Here is a 17,479-nt window from a genome sequence, read left to right as displayed (position 1 = left end):
GTTCCACATTTTGTCTATTATGTAACAAAATGGAGCTCCATGAAGCTGAATGACTGGTTGGATTTTTTCTTCAAACTGTACAACTCCCGGTTCCCCAGTTACCTGAAATCTATGTCCATATTCTTCAAGTCATCTCTCCAATGTTAGCATAAGAGCTCTGCTGGGTCAGGCTAGAGGTTGCTCTAGTTCAGGGGTCTCTAAACTTTTAGGCCAGAGGGCCACATCAAATATCTGGCATGGTGTCGAGGACCAGAAAAATAAAAAATTTTAAATATAAAATTAAAATAAGTACATTAGAAAACCTCAGCAAGCCTAAGGTCTTCAAACAGCCCAAAAACTCTTCATGTTTTTAGGCCTTTAGAAAGCATTCTGAGATGAGGCACATGGCCCTCAGAACACTTTCCAGACTCAACTGGAGCACAGCTCTGGTCACTTTCAGTTGAGTGGGCCATAGGCATGTGAGGTTCCAGAGGCTTGCCGCAGGCCAGATAGAGGCTTGTAGCAGGTTGCATCTGGCCCCCGGGTCAGGCTTTGGAGACTCCTGCTCTAGTTCAATAGCCTGTTCCTCACATTGGCCAATCAGATGCCTTTCAAAAGCATCAAGAAATACAGTACAGGCAAATAGTTTTTTTCCAGCTTCTGTATTCAAGCAGTGCTGGCACTGAGGCATGTTGCTTTCACTTTGTTGATAACTTTCATAATGTTCCAATCAGTGGTTGCTTCATAATCTTTGCTGTTTTTCTCTGTCCCATTGTTCCCTTTGAGGTTACTCTTCCCTACAGCAGCTCTGTCATTGGTGTAGCATTTTTCCAGCATCAGCGGCATGTCCATCACCTGAAGGTGGGCTAGGATATGCCATATGTTGACATCTCCTTGTCCTGCCTACATCATGCCCCAATCTCTTCCTTGTTTTGGCCTCTCCACTGGTGGAATTGCATTGTGCTGGCACATGTGCCACATGCCACATTGTGCTGGCATCCGTGGCATCTGCCTGTTGGTGGGCAGGCTTCTACACGGGTGAGGCTGTTGTTGCACCAGCGTAAGCTCAAGGATAGGAATGGGCTGTTATTGATCTTTTCTCTTTTGGATTGATCAGCCCTTTTCAGTGCTGGCAACTTGCGCTTCAACTCTTTCTGTGGATTGTGAAAGATTTAGTAGTCCTGTTAAGGTAATGTCACAACCACTGAGCCTTCACTTTCTCAATTGAATTCATCTACAGTGCTCAATGATCTGTGACTTGATCTCTCTCTCTCTCTCTGGATCTGCAAATGCACAGTTCACTGCTAATTGCCTTCACCTGGTGTGGTATTAATCTGTTATCTCCACAGCCTGCTGCTTTGACTGCCTTACCTTATATATTCAAGCAGAGCATTTGTTTTGGCATTAAGATAATTTGTGAAACTTTTCAGGACTCTTTCGAAGTCATCTTCATCTCCTCTGTGTGGTACCTGCTGCATCCCTTGGGGAGTTTTGGCCTCAGGAGGCCTCCTCAGAGTATGGAAACATTTGTTCCCTTGCTCTGGGGTAAGCCTATGCCAGCCCACCAGGTCTACCTGAACCTGCACCAGCTTTGTAGCTGGCACAAGTCCACGTTGACCCAGGTTGGGGAATGAAGGCTGGGTTAGGTTTTGGCATGTTAGGTTTTAGTCATGATCCACCCTCCTCCCTGCCCCCCATAGCTACCCCATGCCATCCACCCCTTGCATGAAGTTATCTGTGCCAATGGGTATCCATTGCCTGCTGATGCATGGATCTAGCTCAGTGGTTCTCACACATTTAGCACTGGGACCCACTTTTTAGAATGAGAATTTGTCAGGACCCGCCGAAAGTGATGTCATGACTGGAAGTGACATCATCAAGCAGGAAGATTTTTAACAATCTTAGGTTGCAATCCTACCCACACTTACCCAGGAGTATGTCCAACTGACATTGTTAAAAGAATATACATAGTAGCTTGTTAAAAGTACAAGTCTGTAACATGTCCCCAGATGCAGTCACATACCAGGGTAGCATCAAGTCTAATACATTAAAAATAAAATATTGAAATGAATGGGGACCCACCTGAAATTGGTTCGTGACCCATAGTTTGAGAAACACTGATCTAGCTGTTTGTGGCAGCAGCCAAGCTACACACACCTGCAAGTCACGTCTTATGGCAGCCAGAAAGTGTCTTACATTAGGCCCAGCTAAGATCAGGCGATAACATATCCTAGTTCCAACCTCCTGTTCCTTTCACTGCTAGTACCTCCCATCTTGTCAGTGAGAATGTCCTTTCCTTAAAGGCAACAGACCTGCATCTTAAACCGTGGGTTGGATTACATGGAGGAATTGAGTGAGCAGCAGCACTTCCACTTGTTCAATGGGACAAAATTTCCATTGATTCCCTCCTCCATTGGCAGTCTCCCCGCACAATGTGTCATGCTTCCCAAAGTCCCACAATCCTCAGGACAAGCTTTTGAAGAGCTGCTAGGAGCTGCAGGATGGTGGCAGGAAAGCCCTGTTCCAGAAAAAAAAAAAACCAACAAAAACCAAAAACGACAAATAGAAGATGCTTTAACCCCTTTTTGCCTGGTCCACAGGTATACACATTTGGTCCCTGTTGCGGATATGCAACGTTGGCCAGTAATGGTTTAAAGATTTTCTTTAAAACATACTGTGACTGCCCTGGGTCCCCCTCATCCCATAGAGGCAGGTCCCAGGGAGAGGGGCAAGGCTTGGGCAGGGGGCGGGGGAGGAACTGTCCAAATAACCAGCACTAGACCCAGGAATGCAGGAAGGTGCAGGATTCATTAAGTGCAGTCAGGGTTCCAACTGTACAATCTTAGGGGCATGTTTTCCTCTGATAATTCTCCCTCCTCTTAGTTACCCTCACTGGAGAGTGAGTTCCTATTCCCCTTCACAGAGCCCCTGCAGTGTTTCACCCAGCTGGGGCTGTCAAGCCTTGCTCCAGTCCAACCAGAATACTTCACCCCCTGTTTACGTCTTGGGCCAGTCTCTTCCTTGCTGGGCTTCCTCTCTTACAGTCTTCCTGCCCCCTTTGGAGCCGGTTCACCCCTCCCCTTGCTCCCATTTTCTTTTCTTTTCTCCTTCTTCTCTCCTGCCTTGTTCCCCCCAAGTCCATTCACTGCTTGTCCCTTCCTCCTGTCCCCTCCCCATCATATCTCCTCCTCTCCTGTCTCCTTCTCCCTTTTCTCCTCTGTTCATTCCATCTCCAGTTCTTCTTGGTTGTCTGCCTTCCTCTCCACCACCCTCCACCCTGGAAATCTGTTTCTCTCTCCTTGTGAGACTTCCTGACTTCTATAAACCTCCCGTCTCCTGATCAGCAGGCCAGGCCAGAACTTCCCAGCCTCCATCAGCTCTGAGTCACCCAGCGATGACATAGTCACTGGTCATGTCAGAGTGAGGGCCAGCCAGCACAGTTCCTCATGGCTTTGATGATTCTGCGGCGTGAAGCAAGGAGTTACGCACACATTTCTCTGAAACCCAGAACCACATTTCTACATTAAGACATTTTCAATGTACATTTTTGGTTCTTTCTAAATATATTTTGATATGATTATCTTTTTTTTTTAAAAAAAGGTGACAGTTATGCAATATTATTATTATTATTATTAACAGTATTTATATACCGCTTTTCAACTAAAAGTTCACAAAGCGGTTTACAGAGAAAAATCAAATAACTAAATGGCTCCCTGTCCCAATAGGGCTCACAATCTAAAAAGATGCAAAAGAACACCAGCAGACAGCCACTAGAACAGACACTGCTGGGGTGAGGTGGGCCAGTTACTCTCCCCCTGCTAAAAAAGGAGCACCCACTTGAAAAAAATAGGCAGCACAATCCTAACTTGCGCTGGAACAGGCAGGCCAGTGGATCTGCACTATATCCAGTGCACGTTTTGAGCTTTTTGAGGCTCAGCCTGAGGCAAGGGGAAACTTTTCCCCTTACCACGGGGAGAGCCGCAGCAGTCCCACTGGGGCTACTCAGATCTGTGCCACCAAAATCGGTGGCACAAAATAATCTGAGCAGTCCAGGACTGGCCTGGGCCGCACAGGAATGGGGCTAGGATCCAGCACAAGTGCCCTGCCCTCCTCCCTGCCCTCTGCACGCCCCCCCCAACCTCTGTGTTGGCCGAGCTCAGCCAACACAAACTCACCTGACCCCGGGGCCTGTGTTGGCATGGGGAGGCCAGCGCATATCTGTGTGCCAGCCTGTCCCCTCGAAGAGTGGCATGAAAGTGCTTTGTGGCACTTTTGCAAAATAGGAACTTGCGCTGGCCAAAGGGATGCTTAGGACTGCACCCCTAGTCTCTCAGCATCATATTGATTGTGCTCACATTTGCAGACACTAAGTAAAAATCCAGTACCCACCTTTATCTTCTGTGTAGGAAAAGAGGTACTGTGCCAATTAAATAGGGCCAGTTTGAGTATATGCCATGTAGAAGTCATGGCCATTAGTGTATTTTATTCATCCTATAGTTAGAGTAAATTATTGATATTACATGGTGTGTATTGATTGTGTACTCTTATCCATTTAATTAGCTTGTCCTGATGCTTCTATAGCAAGGCCTTGAATACTTAAAGGAGGAAGCAAGGAGGACAGAGGGGCAGAGAGATGGAACACTCTGGATCGTAGTTTTTTCTTATCACACTCTTGGGAATTACATCACTGGCATAGGACAAATCTGTTACGGGAAATGCATTTTTTTATGTTAGTATGGATTAACGTGCTGCAAACTGCCTCCTTATTAAGTTGCTTCCTGACATGGTTTTATATAGCTAGAAAGCCAGCTTCTGGGTTCAGAAAAATATTACAAGTGCATGGAGTATGCTTTTGTATTGGCAACCTTCAGTCTCGAAAGACTATGGTATCGCGCTCTGAAAGGTGGTTCTGGAACAGCGTCTAGTGTGGCTGAAAAGGCCAATCCGGGAGTGACAATCCCTTCCACACTGGGAGCAAGTGCAGTCTGTCCCTGGTCTGTCTCCCTGGCTATGGGCCTTCCTTCTTTGCCTCTTAGCCTCAGACTGTTGGCCAAGTGTCTCTTCAAACTGGGAAAGGCCATGCTGCACAGCCTGCCTCCAAGCGGGCTGCTCAGAGGCCAGGGTTTCCCACTTGTTGAGGTCCATCCCTAAGGCCTTCAGATCCCTCTTGCAGATGTCCTTGTATCGCAGCTGTGGTCTACCTGTAGGGCGCTTTCCTTGCACGAGTTCTCCATAGAGGAGATCCTTTGGGATCCGGCCATCATCCATTCTCACAACATGACCGAGCCAAAGCAGGCGTCTCTGTTTCAGCAGTGAATACATGCTAGGGATTCCAGCACGTTCCAGGACTATGTTGTTTGGAACTTTGTCCTGCCAGGTGATGCCGAGGATGCGTCGGAGGCAGCGCATGTGGAAAGCGCTCAGTTTCCTCTCCTGTTGTGAGCGAAGAGTCCATGACTCGCTGCAGTACAGAAGTACATGGAGTATGCTACGACTTGCATAACTCTGTAGCCCAAGACAACAGATCTTGACATTTGAAGCTTATCGTGTGAATGTTTTCCTCATTACTAAGTTTGAATAAGGAACATTTTGGCTTTCAGCAGTCAAAGCACAAGAAATTGCATTTACCTCACAGTGGAAGTCAGCCATCTGGAGCAAAGCAAGTTGAACATGGGATGGAACTTTGGGCTAATATGGGGTTTGTGAGGGGGGAAGGGGTCAGTCTGAAAAACAGTCATGAATATGCTTCCCTACTTGTTAATGTAAGCTGTACCTACCCTATATGGTTGATAAAAATTAAAACTCTTAGATTAATTAGTCTTTCAGCTTTCATCACGTAGGGCTTTCTGCCAATAGCAGTGTTGGCAGAGTAGACTATTTAAAAAAAAGAAGAAGAAAGAAACACCATGGAACTCATTATCTCTGTGGTCAAATGTCTCTAACCAACATTTTTCTTATCTTACAGAATCCCCTGCACCTTCAATTGAGTTTAGAAAGCTCATTAAGCTTTGACGCAGATGTCACTTTCTCCATCTTGGCCTTGAACAACTGGTATAATTTCAGTTTGATGGTATGCCAGGAAGAGTGGAACATCACGGACTTCCTCTTCCTCACCCAGCAGAGCTCCAAATTCCATTTGGGATCCATTATTAATATCACAGGGAACCTCACATCAACCAGCGACCTCTTGACCTACTTGCAGGCTCACTTGGAGAACATCAAGGACACGACCGCGACTGTCGTCATGTTTGGCTGCGACATGGAAAGCACAAGGAGAATTTTTGAGATCACCATGCAGTTTGGGGTGATGCCTCCTGAACTGCACTGGATTCTTGGGGATTCACACAATGTGGAAGAGCTGAGGACAGAAGGCTTGCCACTGGGTCTCATTGCTCATGGGAAGACCACACAGTCTTTTTTTGAAGACTATGTCCAGGACGCAGCGGAGCTGGTGGCTAGAGCTGTGGCTTCTGCTACCATGATCCAACCTGAGCTGGCACTGATTCCAAGTACAACCAATTGCTTGAACACAGAGGAAAAAAATCTCACTTCAGGGCAGTATTTATCCAAGTAAGCCTCTCTCTCAATTCATGTCCTTGTGAACAGTATACAGTTATCCTAGTATTGGGGCAGTTAAGGACCAACTTTGACATTGATTGGAGGGCCAGCATGGGCAACCTGCGGTGGTGAGATTAGGGTTCAATTCAGAGGGCAGAAGCGCTGGGCAGGGAACAGGTGCTTAACCCTTCCGTTTCCTGCTGCTTCTTCGCTACAATATCTTATCTTAGCGCTTTTTCACCCAGCAAACATGTCTCTGAGAGCCTGTTCACTCCCTTAAATGGACAGATCGATTGCGTATAAGTTGTTTGTTCACTTTGTCACCTGCAAGTGAACTGTCCTCCATGCATAGACACTACACCATGTCTCTACTCGAACAGTACAACTGTTAGGCTTTAATTGCTTTTGCTGCAACAGACTCAGAGCGCAATCCTGAGCTCAGTGCGTTTGTGGGCCCTAGTGCCAGTGCCCTGCTGGTGCTAGCCCAGCACTGGCCAGCGCCAGGCTAGTGTCAGGCAAGCGCTGGAGCTCCGCCACTCAGCAGTCGTGCAGACCACTGAGCAGTAGAGAGATAGATGGGGGGAGGCGGGGAGGAGGCATTCCGGGGTGAGGGAAGGCAGAGGGAGGGTGGGGAGCGGGTGTTGAGGAGGCGTTCCGAAAGCGGGAGCAGGGCGGGAGGAAGGCAGGACCGGTGGAGCTTTGCTCACCACCCTACACAGTAGCTCTTGATTCTATGCTGACCTTTGGATTGACGTAGAATCAAATAGCCCCACTGCGGGGCTACTCGCTTTACCTGGGAGAAGGAGACAAATCCACTTAGCAAGGGTTAGCTCTGGGTAAGTTCCAGGTTCAATCCCTGACAAATTTGGGTAGTGCTGGAAAGAAAGTCTTCAGCATCATTGCCAGTCAGTGTCAACAGTCTGGAGCTAGGTGAACCAATGATCAAACTATATAAGGCAGCCTTTAAGTCCATATTTGGCTGTCATTCGGGAACATGTCCATTGCTGGCATTGTATCAGGACTGCACAACGTATAGCTTGCCAAGCCAAAGGAAGTCCACTACCACATTTTGGGCTTGCCTGGCCTCTGATGGGCCTCAAACTCTAACTCTTCCCCTCTAACTTTGTAGCCCCAGAAATGCAACAAAACTGGGTGATTGTTGGACCCTTCCTAGTGAAGGGCACACCAAAGTGGTTCTGATGTGCTGCGTTTGGCTTGATGAGTCATGAGGTATGCAGGTCTATGCTAAATAAATCAATTAATGTACAATAACAAAATAAGACGCAAGATGCTATCTATCATTTTCCATGATCGAAAATACCAGGGGAAAAACTGTATCTTCTACAGCAACAGCCTCTAAAGATTAATAATTGGGCTCACGACATTTGTAATGGCAACTCAATTCTGGCTTTCTCAACAGCAGTATGTCTAACAGCCCAATCCTAACTTATGCTGGAACAGATAGGCCAGCTGGCCTGCACTGTATCCAGTGCAGGGTTGGAGGTGGCTCTGGCGCAATTCGGGGCAAGGGAATGTTTTTCCGCAATGGGCTAAATCGCTGGTGCAGGTCAGAGCAGTCCAGTGTTAGGATGGGCTGCTCAGGAGGGGGGTTAGAATTCAGCCTACATTCCAGAGGTCAGTTCCACACACCCCCCTCCCAGGCCTGACCCACCCACTGGTCCACACACTGCCCACCTCCCCTGCCCAAGAACACCCTTTCCCCGCCCTCCCCAAATCTCCATGCTGGAAGCCCGCTACCAGCATGAACTTGCTTGCTTGCTCCAGCATGGGAAGGCTGGTGCACATCTTTGCGCCGGCCTCCTCGATTCGCGCAGTGGCATGAATGTGCTTTATGGCACATTCATGACATCCAGAAGCTGGCACAAGAGACTTGTGCCGGCTTAAGCACAATTCAGGATTGCACTCCAAGGCTCTATTCTATATTGTTGGCCATGTTTTCAAAACATAAAAAACAAAGCCCACAATTAGAAGACTTTGTGATGAGAGAATTTCTGCCGAGTTAATTCCTGATCTCATGCTCACCCTTGTTGCAGGGTAAAAAGCATTAAGATTTGAAAGGCCCATCTCGTTTGTAAATTATGGTGTTTTAACTATGCTACTTAAGTAATTAAAGCACTGTGTGTTTTGACCTGTTGCCCATTCTCATTCTGTATTAAACTCTGTGAGACTAAGACAGAATGACTAAGGCATCAAACTAATGAATATGGAATAATTTAATTGATCCGTCAGCAAAAATTGACTACTGGGTCTTTAGGTTACAAATACAAGAGTTCTGATATCTGTGTTGTGTTCAGGCACAGAAGATTAGCTTCACACTAACTCAAGAATAATCTATCTTCCCCTCTGTGGCTCGCAGTACAACCGCAGAACCTTGCTGAGCTGCAGAAGAAGTGCCACTGATCTGTTGGAGAGTGTAGCAATGGCCAGTGGCATCCTTGGACACTCCTGGTAGCTGACAGACCCTGCTAGCAATTGTCAGCTGGGGCATCAGGAGTAGGGGTGGAATCAGCCCATAAAAGCAACCAGAAGAAGCATGCAGGAGGGAGGGGGAACAAGGGTGGGGTGGCAGGTAGAAGGATTGAAAAAGGGTCAAAAAGAGGGTCAACAGAAGGAAGAAGGAACAACACAGAGTTGGCAGAAGGGAGGAAAGAAGGAGGAACAGAGGAAAGGAGGACAGAATAAAACAGAGATCAAGGAGAAGTGACAGCAAGAGAAAGAAAGAGACATAGCAAGCGAGACTGGGGAGTTCAGAGGAGTTAGCCCACCAACACTCTTGGTGGGTTGAGTATGGGCCCATGGAGAGCTGCGAAGCCTCCAGAGGTTGTGGACTCCAGTGAGACGTTCTTGACATACTGAAAAGTGGTGTGGGTGATTCAGTACCCCTGAGAACCCTATCTTTGACTAACCCTGGCTAAATGGCCTCCACATGACTCCCCATGCAGGAACAGATATAGGGGGAGCTGGCAACCCCATGGAGAGCAAGGTGACACAACCGGAGGGGGGGGGGTTAAGCTCCCTGAGATTTGTATTAAATTTTGAATAATATTAAATGAGTGGAGTTTAGCAATAATGCTGCCTCATTCAGTCCTTCCTGTGGCTTGGGGCAGCATGTTCCCTTGCCCCAGCATTAAGTCCATGCCATCCAGCTGGATCTACTTGTACCTGTGGCGTTGCTAAGGGAGTGTAGGGGGTAGCAGTGGCTCCGGGCATCAAACTTTAGGGGCACAACAAACTCAGGTTGACACTAGTGACCAAAATTGTGAAAATCTTGGTATATATGAATAATACCATCATATTATATTTCATTGGAAAGGTAATTTAATATAGAATGCAATGAAACAAACTACAGTGGACTATCTATATTCTATCAACAGTTATGGCCAGTTAACCAGAAAATGAAAACAAAAATGCCTTATAGAACAAAAAGTAGATTTTCTTAACTCAAAACTGACCTATGAGACTGGGGGCACAATCCTAAGCAGGTCTACTCAGAAGTAAGTCCTATTTTGTTCAGTGGGGCTTAGTCTCAGGAAGGTGTGGTTCAGTGGCGTAGCTAATGATCATGTAGCCCAATGCCAAGCGCAAAATGTTGCCCTAGAAGTGATGTCACCACCAGAAGTGACGTCACACCCAGGCTTTTTCAAAAGTGAAAAGGCATCTATCTGCTACCTGGAGTCAAAGATTTATAGCCCCCCCCCCCAAAAAAAAATCAAATTAATTAAGTAAATAAATAAAAAGTGGGCCCCTGATAGGTTTGAGACACTATGTTGGAGTGAAGAGGGATGGTCAGTCTTCCCTTGCTAAATATAAGAAGGGCACCTCTTGAATAACAATCAGTCTCATAGGTCAGTTTTGAGTTAAGAAAATCCACTTTTTCTTCTATAAGGCAATTGTGTTTTCATTTTCAGGTTAATTGGCCATAACGTTTGATAGCATACAGCTATTCCAATGGTGTTTGTTTCATTGCATTCAGCATGAAATTACCTTTCCAATTATATATAACATTATGGTATTAATCATATATACCATGATTTTCACAATTTTGGTCACTAGTGTCAAGCTCAGCTTGTTGCCCCCCTAAAGCTTGATGCCTGGTGTAACCGCTACCCCCTGCACCCCCTTAGCTATGCCACTGGTGTGGTTAGGATAGCAGCCTGACAGCACAGTCCTATGCATATCTATGCAGAAGTAAGTCCCATTAGAGTCAATTGAGCTTACTCCCAGGAAACTGTGGATAGGATTGGGCTGCCATTGTTCTGAGAGCCAATGACACATTATTATGTGATTGACATGTTGCAATGACCTGTTATCATGATACAGCATGAAACTACAGTGGACTATCTATATTCTATCAACAGTTATGGCCAGTTAACCAGAAAATGAAAACAAAAATGCCTTATAGAACAAAAAGTAGATTTTCTTAACTCAAAACTGACCTATGAGACTGGGGGCACAATCCTAAGCAGGTCTACTCAGAAGTAAGTCCTATTTTGTTCAGTGGGGCTTAGTCTCAGGAAGGTGTGGTTCAGTGGCGTAGCTAATGATCATGTAGCCCAATGCCAAGCGCAAAATGTTGCCCTAGAAGTGATGTCACCACCAGAAGTGACGTCACACCCAGGCTTTTTCAAAAGTGAAAAGGCATCTATCTGCTACCTGGAGTCAAAGATTTATAGCCCCCCCCCCCAAAAAAAAATCAAATTAATTAAGTAAATAAATAAAAAGTGGGCCCCTGATAGGTTTGAGACACTATGTTGGAGTGAAGAGGGATGGTCAGTCTTCCCTTGCTAAATATAAGAAGGGCACCTCTTGAATAACAATCAGTCTCATAGGTCAGTTTTGAGTTAAGAAAATCCACTTTTTCTTCTATAAGGCAATTGTGTTTTCATTTTCAGGTTAATTGGCCATAACGTTTGATAGCATACAGCTATTCCAATGGTGTTTGTTTCATTGCATTCAGCATGAAATTACCTTTCCAATTATATATAACATTATGGTATTAATCATATATACCATGATTTTCACAATTTTGGTCACTAGTGTCAAGCTCAGCTTGTTGCCCCCCTAAAGCTTGATGCCTGGTGTAACCGCTACCCCCTGCACCCCCTTAGCTATGCCACTGGTGTGGTTAGGATAGCAGCCTGACAGCACAGTCCTATGCATATCTATGCAGAAGTAAGTCCCATTAGAGTCAATTGAGCTTACTCCCAGGAAACTGTGGATAGGATTGGGCTGCCATTGTTCTGAGAGCCAATGACACATTATTATGTGATTGACATGTTGCAATGACCTGTTATCATGATACAGCATGAAACCAATAAGGTGTTAATATGAGTCAGCTCTCATTCCCATGTATCATAATACAGTTACCCCTGCTAACTGGATAAAAAGGCACTTTTTCAAGTAATGCCCCTCATATATTTAGCAGGGAGAGAATTACCATCCCTCTTCACCCCAGCACATTGTCCTGAACCAATCAGGGGCACACTTTTTATTAAATATGATTTTGTCTAGGGGGAGGGGCTACAAACCTTCTTTAGCAGTTAGATGCCTTAGCTATGCCACTGACTGGGGGGAGGCAGCAGAGCAAGTGAGTAGTGAGCTGCTGGGGGAGGAGGTGGGTTCCTCCCAATTTTCACTTTTAAGAAAGCCCGGGCATGACGTCAATTCCAGTTGTGACATCACTTCCAGGGCAACGTTTTGAGCTTGGCACCGGGCTACATGATCATTAGCTACGCCACTGGTGCCAACTACAGTCGGCGTGGACCCAAGCTGGGGAGGGGAATAGATCCACTGCTGCTGCCATACTACCACTTCCCAGCCCAAATCTGTCCTCCTCCCTACCCTCCTCACCACCCCATTCCTCCCCCCCAATCCCTGCACTGACTTATCAGCACTGACGGATGCCCTCAGCTGCTCATGTGCAGAGCTGGCTGCTCGCCGCCTTCAGCAGCAGCCAGGCTGACTGGCATGTCACCTTTTCAGACAGCCGTTAAGGGCTTTATGCCACCGGAACAAGCATTCTGGCCTCATAAGGTTCAGTTAGGATTGGGCCACAAGGCTGCTCCAACAGTCTGAGTCATTGAGCATTGTACAGATTATGTCATAGAAAGATCTCCACCAGCAGAGATCTACAGAACAGGAAAGTAGGAGATAAGGGGAAAGGGGAGGAATGGAAATTTCCCTCCATCCTACAATCTCATCCTCTCTGTGGAGCATTTGAGGGAGAAAAGTGGAGAGTTCAGTCATTTACATGTGAGACTTAAAGCTGTGTGGGCAGTCAGGCTGGCTTGACCTGTCTATGGTCACCACCAAAGTTAGGGCCCAGTAGAACATATTTGTGGGGTCACCCAACCCTGGCTACTCCGTGCCCAATAAGGTAGTGCTCCATTCCTAGAACATATGTGTTAGCTTCAGTCACCAGCACATCCCTAACAACCAAGGCTAGTGGACATCCACTAGAAGCAAGGGCGTCCAGAGAGGGCGAAGGTGACACATTTTAGATGGGGAAGGGGAAATCAGGCAGCCTGGCTTCCCTTGCAATCTAAACCAAGACTTTGTGATACATTCAATCGCTTTCCATCTCTGTCTGTTAAATGCTTCCCCCCTCCAAATGCTTACTAACACACACGGTAGTTTCTGGTGTTTGCAGAACTCAAGCAGCAAGACATCCAAATGCAGACAGCTCATACAGCAAGTGCAGTGTGATCCCCTTTGGCTCAGTGTGGATTTTATTTTTAACTATATGTCCATCAGAGGTGATTGGCACCAACACTGGCATATTATTCCAGAGATGATGGAAACCATCTCAGGAAATCATGACTGCATTGGACTGGAACTTTGACTGAAGTTGTAGGATTGGAGAGCAAAGAAAATATTGGTGTATTATGGTTTATCTTCGTGTACAGATCCCATGCAGTAATTATTTTTAATTCTATTTATTTATTAAATGAATGTTTATGTCATCTTATGGCTCAAGCGGGGTCCCAAGCCGTTGTCTCTGGTATATTTGGTAGAACGTGTCCAGAACTAATTGAAAACATTTGCCTGGGCCAATGATCTCATGGTAGAGAAATATGTAGACACTTTCTTGACACTACTCTCATAATCAAATGTGAATTCTGGTGCATAGAAATGCAGAATGGTGAGATAGTTCCTCTTTTTTGGAAGGGGGCAGAGTTGCACCATTTGGGCCTTTGTAGCTCTGGGCATTCACACAGAACTCCCTTGTTGTACATTATATTAGGAGCATGGTGCACTGGACACGCAGCCTGCCCCTCCACCATGAGAACAGAAGCTTCATCCTAGGGGAGCACCTGAACTTATTCTTGGTCTCTTTTGAAGAAAGATCAAAGCAATCTCTCCTCTAAATCATATCTGAGAAGTCCGTTACCTAAGTGTTTGCTTATAACGCCTTACTTTTGTAATGCCTTACTTTTGTCTTACAGGTTTTTAGCCAACACCACCTTTCATGGCCTCAGTGGCCACATCAAAGTCAAAGGGTCCACCATCATTAGCTCAGAAAACAACTTCTTCATTTGGAATCTGCAGCACGATCCTGTAGGGAACCCTATGTGGACTCGCTTGGGCAGTTGGCAAGAAGGCAGGGTCATCATGGATTATGGAATCTGGCCAGAGCAGGCCCAGAGGCACAAAAATCACAACCAGCATCCCACCCGGCTACACTTAAGGGTGGTGACCCTCATTGAACACCCTTTTGTGTTCACAAGGAATGTGGATAATGAAGGTTTATGTCCAGCAGGACAGCTGTGCCTAGACCCAGGGACCAATGATTCAGCAGTGCTGGATACTCTCTTTGAAAGCCTCCACGGAGGCAACAATGACACCGTCCCCACTGAGCTAAAAAAGTGTTGCTATGGCTACTGTATAGATCTATTGGAAAAGCTGGCTGAAGATATGAACTTTGATTTTGACCTGTACATTGTTGGAGATGGGAAATATGGGGCTTGGAAAAATGGGCAGTGGACAGGGCTGGTAGGAGACCTCCTGGCCGGGACCGCCCACATGGCCGTGACCTCATTCAGCATCAACACAGCCCGCAGCCTAGTGATTGATTTCACCAGCCCATTCTTTTCCACCAGCTTGGGCATCTTGGTGAGAACCAAAGACACGGCGGCTCCTATTGGAGCCTTTATGTGGCCACTTCACTGGACCATGTGGCTGGGAATATTTGTGGCTCTCCACATCACTGCACTCTTTCTCACTCTATATGAATGGAAAAGTCCCTTTGGGATGACCCCAAAGGGTAGAAACAGGGATAAAGTGTTCTCGTTCTCTTCTGCCTTGAATGTCTGCTATGCCATCTTGTTTGGTAGAACATCTGCCATCAAACCCCCCAAATGCTGGACTGGGAGATTTTTAATGAACCTCTGGGCCATTTTTTGTTTATTTTGTTTGTCGACATACACCGCTAATCTGGCTGCTGTCATGGTTGGAGAGAAAATCTATGAAGAGCTCTCTGGGATACATGACCCCAAGGTGAGGAACAGCCTTTGATTTCTCTCATCTGTGAAGGCAGTGTTCTCTAAGATATTTTGTGCAATTTAATACATTCCTTCGTGGTGCAGCAGTGCAGAATTCAGAACTGCATCTCATATCTCACTCTTTGTAAGGATGAGTTGGTTCACATTCATCACTCAATGACTACAGCAAAAAAGCAATAGTTTGCATGTGTAAACGGACCGTCACAGATAGGATAGAACAATCGTATTGCCCATCACCTGAAATGCCATTTGAATGCTTTTCACACGTTCAGTTGTGAGCGTTCAAATCCTGAGCAATCAAAGACAAATCAAATTATTTATAGGTACACAGGAGTCTCCCTTACCCATTTCTGCCCAGCCCACAGATGTACACATTTGATCCCTGTTGCATATATGCAACTTTGGGCGGAAATGGCTTAAAGTGGCTTTGATCTGGATGTAGCCATGGGCAACAACTCATGCACAACTGGTAGGTTGGCCTACATATTCCTAAACAGGCTGCAGTGCAAAAGGCTTTAGATGACAGGTTCTTAAACCAGTATTTATTTAGTACCAACATACCTTTGGAAACAACAAAGCACAGAGAACAATGTTGCCTAAGATGTTATTCATATATACTGTAAGAAAACGTTCACCTTGAAACCACAACCACCACCCCAAATAAACAAACCAGACAAATGCATACATTAACCTCTGTTGGAGGTACTGCCTTTCTACATCTTCCACTGCCTTTGCTTTTCTCAGGGAATGATGCAGGACATTCTCAGGGAATGACTTGAATGTGGGCTTGATGTTTTCCTATTGTGGTGCTGGCTTCTGGGTCTTGGAGATTCTTGTGCATTTGCAGGCCGGCTTGCCTGCTGTTTGCTGAGCTTGCACACTTGTTGTTGGTTGTGCTGCTGTTGACTGATCCTGGGCAGCGGTCAGCGACTGTTCTGCTGGGCCTGCAGCTGTGTAAATTCCTGAAGAGGTGTGGATCTCAAAGGTCCCCACTATTTTGTCTGGAAGTGATTGTGGGCCATCCATGACAAGGAGGTCCTCATCTATGTCTTCTTCATCTGTCAGCTCATCAACATCTGGAGGGATAATGACAATATCAGTCTCCTCCGTCTCAAAATCTGACTGATCCAGAATGGCAAGAATCTCCTCAGCAGTTGTATATCTCCCTCTGTGGCTCATGACTAACAAAATAAGATGTGAAAAACATTTGGAAACAATGTGATGATGTGCAATTCAAGCGACAAATACCACCAGCAGTGTAAATAACAAAGTACTAATAACTCATACTAATGGAGTAAGGGCCCAATCCTATCCAACTTTCCAGTGCCAGTACAGCTGCAATGCAGCCCCAAAGTAAGTGGAAAAATTTTATCTTACCTTGAGGAGGTCTCCATGACTGCTCCCCCCACCGCAGAATACAGCGTACACGCTGTCGTCATGGCTACACCAGTGCAGGAAAATTGGATAGGATGGACCCTAATGGTCTGCAGAACATGATCTCTTATGAGGAGAAAAGGAAGGGTGCAGCTACTGTTCACTCACAGAAAGAGGGCAGCCTGACTGAGTCTTCCAAGTTTTCCAACTAGCAGGATCAAAGACCTCATGGAGATCACAGACTAGAACGTGGGGGGAGGAAGGTGAGTGAGAGGCAAAGAAATGATCCTAGGCTCCCACAGACAGTACAAGGTGTTATTTCAGGTGGAATGATAGGTACTGAATGGAGCTCAGGCACTCCTACTCATGCAGAAGGGGAGAGCTTCTCTCTCATAAGACTGCAGGGCACACTAACTTCAGTAGAACATCACTTTGCAGAGAAATATGAAAGCATTTGGAGATCACTGTGCTTTGGTGGGCTGAGAGAAACAAAACAAAACCCGACTGCTGGCATAAGCTAGTCAAATGCCTTACAGCAATGGTTCTCAAACTTTTTAGTACTGGGATTCACTTTTTACAATGATCATTGGGAACCACCAGAAGTCATGTCATTAACCTGGAGGTGATGTCATAGCCGGAAATGTCATCATCAAGCAGGAAAATTTTTAACACTCCCATACGACCAAATCAAATCAATTAAGTAAATTAGAAGTTTACAATAAGTTTAAGCATTTATTTAAAATAAAGACCCCCTCCTAACCACCCCAAGCAGTTGTTGATCTGTTTTTAAAAAAATTCCCATACATCCCAAAGGCTGCAATCCTGTCCACACATACCCAGGAGTAAGCCCCATTGACTATCATTGTGAAAAGCATATACACAGTAGCCTGTTAAAAGTACAGATCTGCAGCATTTCCCCCAAACGCAGACCATACCATGGTAGCATCAAAATACACATTGAAATGAACGGGAACCGACCTGAGGCTGACTCACTATCCACCTAGTGAGTCCCAAACCACAGTTTGAGAAACACTGCTCTAAACAGC

General features: G+C 45.9%; 1 protein-coding gene across 1 annotated transcript in view; it reads left to right on the top strand.

Annotated features, from left to right (window-relative positions):
* GRIN3A (glutamate ionotropic receptor NMDA type subunit 3A) overlaps positions 1-17,479 on the top strand; it is a 131,660-nt gene that overhangs the window by 47,017 nt on the left and 67,164 nt on the right. The window contains exons 2-3 of the mRNA XM_066614037.1: positions 5,945-6,549; positions 14,004-15,054. Coding sequence (XP_066470134.1) covers positions 5,945-6,549; positions 14,004-15,054 — 1,656 coding nt within the window. The remainder of the gene's footprint in view (positions 1-5,944; positions 6,550-14,003; positions 15,055-17,479) is intronic.

Source organism: Tiliqua scincoides, chromosome 2, assembly GCF_035046505.1.
Source record: "Tiliqua scincoides isolate rTilSci1 chromosome 2, rTilSci1.hap2, whole genome shotgun sequence".
Taxonomy (NCBI): Eukaryota; Metazoa; Chordata; class Lepidosauria; order Squamata; family Scincidae; genus Tiliqua; species Tiliqua scincoides.
This window is presented reverse-complemented; position numbering and strand designations above follow the sequence as displayed.